This window comes from Monopterus albus, unplaced genomic scaffold, assembly GCF_001952655.1.
Source record: "Monopterus albus unplaced genomic scaffold, M_albus_1.0 scaffold40.1, whole genome shotgun sequence".
Lineage (NCBI taxonomy): Eukaryota > Metazoa > Chordata > Actinopteri > Synbranchiformes > Synbranchidae > Monopterus > Monopterus albus.
Window position 1 is genome coordinate 4,214,781 of NW_018127920.1, and position 5,308 is coordinate 4,220,088.

The 5,308-nt window shown below is 41.0% G+C and overlaps 2 protein-coding genes across 4 annotated transcripts in view; one reads left to right on the plus strand and one right to left on the minus strand.

Annotated features, from left to right (window-relative positions):
* The window catches only part of rad17 (RAD17 checkpoint clamp loader component), a 17,842-nt gene extending 17,134 nt beyond the window's left edge, over window positions 1-708 (minus strand). The window contains exons 1-2 of one of the 3 annotated variants that reach the window (XM_020599285.1): window positions 501-708; window positions 31-126 (exon numbers count right to left, since the gene is read on the minus strand). In XM_020599285.1, coding sequence (XP_020454941.1) covers window positions 31-72 — 42 coding nt within the window. In that variant the 5' untranslated portion in view covers window positions 73-126; window positions 501-708. Of the gene's footprint in view, window positions 1-30; window positions 171-500 lie in introns of all 3 variants that reach the window. The other 2 variants (XM_020599283.1, XM_020599282.1) reach the window with 2 other exon arrangements.
* A 36-nt stretch (window positions 709-744) lies between these two features.
* The window catches only part of ak6 (adenylate kinase 6), a 7,610-nt gene continuing 3,046 nt past the window's right edge, over window positions 745-5,308 (plus strand). Inside the window, exons 1-3 of the mRNA XM_020599286.1 lie at window positions 745-850; window positions 932-1,007; window positions 5,147-5,239. Of these exons, the coding sequence (XP_020454942.1) occupies window positions 971-1,007; window positions 5,147-5,239 (130 nt within the window). The 5' untranslated portion in view covers window positions 745-850; window positions 932-970. The remainder of the gene's footprint in view (window positions 851-931; window positions 1,008-5,146; window positions 5,240-5,308) is intronic.

Genomic DNA, 5,308 nt, shown 5'->3' on the forward strand with positions numbered 1-5,308 from the left:
ATAATCTTATAGGCCTGTCAAAGAACTTACTCTGCTTGCAGCAGCTTTATCTCCTAAAGAAAGCTTGTTCATCCTTCACTGCGGTGCTTGACATTGGCCGTAGCAGTTCAGTGGAGAACTGGGAACCTAAAGAGCAGTGGGAACCGTTGCTGGTTGTCAGTCTGAACTGGCTAACACAAGGCAGAAAATACAGGAAACAGATATCATCTCTCAGCATCAGTATAACTTCCAATATAAAGAAAGGAAGTATTTGCGATTTCATGTTGTATTTAGCTTCTTATATTTAGCTTATTTTTCATATGCGCTGCCAAAAGTATATTCTGATATCCCCACACGTCAAAAATATATCCAAAAACTTTTAAGTGTCAAACACCTAATAAAATTAACGTTACTTTTTCATGTGTAGGCGATAGGATAATGTTGTTTAACTCCAATCGTATTTGGTGAGATGGATCAAATAATACATGTTAAGCTAATATGATAACTCTGCATTAACTTACCTTGTTGGACCATTTAATGTGCAAGAAGCAGACTTCGGTGTTTCCGTCACTTCAAACTCTTGCTTGGGTTTAATGGGAACTAATTTGTGAATCAAAAGCTGGAGTAACATTACAAGTATGACCACGAAACAAAGTGAAGTTTTACCTATTTACATACATGATTTAAACTCAGAGGACTCGCAGTGCCGTAAAACTGGCGTAAAACTGACGCAAAGCCTCAGCGTACGGCAGTGTTTGTAGAAGGCACTTCCTAAAGTGGATACGTATACTGTACAACCACGAGCAGATTTTAAAGCAAACATTTAGTCAATTACTCTTGTCTTCTATTGTGTTGCATATCTCTTTTACAGGTTTGTCTGTATACATTTAGCGTAGAAATAAAATATCCTGTATAGAATAGAGCAGCATAACGAGACTATTCTGTCTTTCAGGTGGTCGTCTTCAAGACGCGTGTCGGCTGTTAGCAAGTTATGACGACGAGGAAGCGTCCAAACATTCTGCTAACAGGTGATACAAACTTCTGCTGCTTTTCATTTAACGATAGCTGCGACAGCTTAGTCAGCATGCCACTATTCGTAAAATAAAACCTAATGAAATCACATTATGGTGCCACGAAATAACATTAAAGTTAGGGCTTTGTCTCTCTCTCATATAGTTCTGAACAGGGGGGTTGTTTTTAGTGAGGGCATGGAGTCATAGTGATATTGTGATTGTGTTTCAGTATAACGTTGCCCTGTAAGTTAATGATAAACTGTGATTTACACCCTGGAACTATTACAGGATATGTAGTGGCTATAAGTCCAGATGTTTGCTCTTGGAACAGCTGTCAAAGGCTGTAATTTTAGATCATAAAATGTGGTTTCATACTACTGCTGCTCCTCAGATCAGAAATGACTGTTTAACATGAAGCCACTCTAGGCACAAATCAGATTATAGTAGAATCATGAATAACACCAGGTTATGTTCAGCATTACATCCTTGGCATGACATAATATATGAACTATGTGGTGGAAATTGGGCCTCAATCACCAGCATCTTCCAGTTTTTTTTTTTGTTCTTAGGTTGTTCTTCAGAAAGGTTTTAATAAAAGTCTTATTCTTAAACCACATAATTGTTCATACCTGTATTCTTACATTGATGAATCCCATATACAGTGGATATAAAAAGTCTACACACCCCTGTTAAAATGCCAGGTTTCTGTGATGTAAAAAAACGAGACCAAGATAAATAATTCCAGAACTTTAGCCACCTTTAATGTGACCTATAACTTGTACAACTCAATTGAAAACAAACTGAAATCTGTTTTCAGTGGGAAGTAAAAATAAAAAACTAAAATAATGTGGTTGCATTAGTGTGCACACCCTCTTACTGTGGGGCTGTGACTGTTGTCAGAATTAAGCAGTCACATTCAAACTCTTGTTAAATAGGAGTCAGTACACCTGCCATCAATTAAAGTGCCTCTGATTAACCCCATATAAAGTTCAGCTGTTCCAGTAGGCTATTCCTGACATTTTCCTAGTCGCATCCTACAGCAAAAGCCATGGTCCGCAGAGAACTTCCAAAGCATCAGAGGGATCTCATTGTTAAAAGGTATCAGTCAGGAGAAGGGTACAAAAGAATTTCCAAGGCATTAGATATACCATGGAACACAGTGAAGTCAGTCATCATCAAGTGGAGAAAATATGGTGCAACAGTGACATTACCAAGAGCTGGACGTCCCTCCAAAATTGATGAAAAGACAAGGAGAAAACTGGTCAGGGAGGCTGCCAAGAGGCCTACAGCAACATTAAAGGAGCTGCAGGAATTCCTGGCAAGTACTGGTTGTGTAGTACATGTGACGACAATCTCCCGTATTCTTCATTTGTCTGGGCTATGGGGTAGAGTGGCAAGACAGAAGCCTTTTCTTACAAAGAAAAATATCCATGCCCGGTTACGTTTTGCAAACACACATTTGATGTCTCCCAAAGGCATGTGGCAAAAGGTGCTATGGTCTGATGAAACCAAGGTTGAACTTTTTGGCCATAATTCCAAAAGGTATGTTTGGTGCAAAAACAACACTGCACATCACCAAAAGAACACCATACCCACAGTGAAGCATGGTGGTGGCAGCATCGTGCTTTGGGGTTGTTTTTCTTCAGCTGGAACTGGGGCCTTAGTCAAGGTGGAGGGAATTATGAACAGTTCCACATACCAGTCAATATTGGCACAAAACCTTCAGGCTTCTGCTAGAAAGCTGAAGATGAAGAGGAACTTCATCTTTCAGCACGACAACGACCCCAAGCATACATCCAAATCAACAAAGGAATGGCTTAACCAGAACAAGATAAAAGTCTTAGAATGGCCCAGCCAGAGACCGGACTTGAATCCGATTGAACATCTGTGGGGTGATCTGAAGACGGCTGTGCATAGGAGATGCCCTCGCAATCTGACAGATTTGGAGCGTTTTTGCAAAGAAGAGTGGGCAAATATTGCAGAGTCAAGATGTGCATTGCTGATAAACTCATACCCAAAAAGACTGAGTGCTGTAATAAAATCAAAAGGTGCTTCAACAAAATATTAGTATAAGGGTGTGCACACTAATGCAACCACATTATTTTAGTTTTTTATTTTTACTTCCCACTGAAAAACAGATTTCAGTTTGTTTTCAATTGAGTTGTACAAGTTATAGGTCACATTAAAGGTGGCTAAAGTTCTGGAATTATTTATCTTGGTCTCGTTTTTTTACATCACAGAAACCTGGCATTTTAACAGGGGTGTGTAGACTTTTTATATCCACTGTAAGGGCAGAGACACACCAAGCGGATTTGAAAGAACTAGCAGCGATGAAGGCTGACTGCTGCGTTGCCTCAAATTGCCATTGTCTGGGCCACTCAAGCTGAAAAAGTGGCACTTGAACACACCGCATAGGCTACAGCTAACAGCCAACTGGCACATACATTCCACACCTGTGTGACAGGAATAACTACCCCTACCAGTAGGTGGCAGTAGCTGTGTTCACCATTCTTTGGGAAAGAAGAAGGGCTAGACTGCAGAAATATAAGCTGTAAACAAAGCAGCTCTCCTTCAAAACGGCTGCTGTTTATAGCTGCTTCTTATCAGACATATATTCTATTAGAAGTTGCAAGTGACACTTTGGTTCTCTGCCCTTGGTCTTTTTGGTTGTGGAAGAAGAAAGGAGATTGTGGAGGTGAAAAACAAGAAACTGCACTAAATGGGTGAAATCATGGATACTACAGTGACAAGTTGAAGGGGCTTTCCCAAACCTTTTTTCTTCTCATGCATTGATTCCTTAAGCTCAGCAGCCAATTAGAGTGGTCACTCTCTCATTGACGAGGCCCAATGTCAAGTCAAGTCAAGTCAAGATTTTTATTTGCCATTTATCCATAAACAGACAGTCATGGCATGTAGGAATTCTTGTGCAGCTCTCCTTTGGAGTCAGATAAAGAGTCAAAAGCGAGAAAGAGCATTTAGTCATAAAATAAAAAGTTACATAAAGGCAACAAAGCGTTAAAGCCACAATACACAAAAATAGGGTAATAGTATTTTCTCAGTGAACTTCAAACATCGCACTTAGTAATTCACATGGTGGAGTTGGATATGTCATTATGCTTGGTGAGGTAGTGAGGGGTTATAACATACTAAAACACAGTTTATATTCAGGCCTGTTTCCATTGTTTGGTGGAGAATGTCCTGCTATTATTCAGGTCCCCCAAGAGAACACTGTTGATGAGATGCTCTTACCTTGTGGAACATTTCTGTATCATTATTGCGCATGTCTAGTGCCGTCCCTGGTAGGCTAGTGGTTAAGGTGCAGCGGCGAGAGCAGAAAAGCGTAAAACACGTGCTAAATGTCAACATGCGAGTCGTCAGCGTGATGATTTTGCTGTGGCGACCCCTAAACGGGAAAAGCCAAAAGTGACTTTCATTGCGCATGTCTAGTAAGGGGATATTGCACATATATTCTCACTTTTTCGTATTTGCCATCAGTCTTACTGCGGCAGGGAAAAAGCTGATGTAAAGTCTTGTTCTGTGTGTGATGATACTGTTCGCCTTGTTGTGCCTGAGGCTGTAGGTGCAGTTTTTGTGTTTGAGCAGAGAGTGAGCTGGGTGGCACGGATCCCTGATTATGTTCTCTGCCCTTTTACGACAGCGCTGTGTGATGCAGAGGCTTATCATTATACTGCATGTTATCCACCATGCACCCCACCAGGGACAGTAGTGCGACAGTAGTGCCATTTGGTTGAAATCTGCCTTCAGACCTGGACAGTGCAAGACAACATTCCACCTCTTTATTGGAGTCATTTCTACTGCTTAACAGCCTGAAGCTCGGTGTACGAACTCTCTCATCACTGAGAGCCACTTCTCAGCTAACCTGGAATTTCTTATGATTAAGTGTAGACCCTTTTCTCTCCCCAGGGAGTTCACTTCCTCTATAATAATTGCAACTTATATCGCCCCAGACGTTAATGCTAAGTTTGGATGAACTTCATGCGGCCATTAGCAAACAACAGACTGCACACCCAGAGGAAGTAAAACTCTGGACCATGTTTACACAAACATGGCTGCTGCATACATGGCGACATTAAATGTATACATTTTTGAATGAATTCTAATCTTATCTCAAATTTGAATTCTATAATCCACAGGAACTCCTGGAGTTGGAAAGACCACCTTAGGAAAGGAGCTAGCCCAGCAGACAGGGCTGACCTATATTAACATTGGAGACCTGGCCCAGGAAGGTAAACACTTGAACCTTCTTCCACGGCTAATAGAAACCAAAATGCCTGACACTGTCTGAGGTTCGAAGG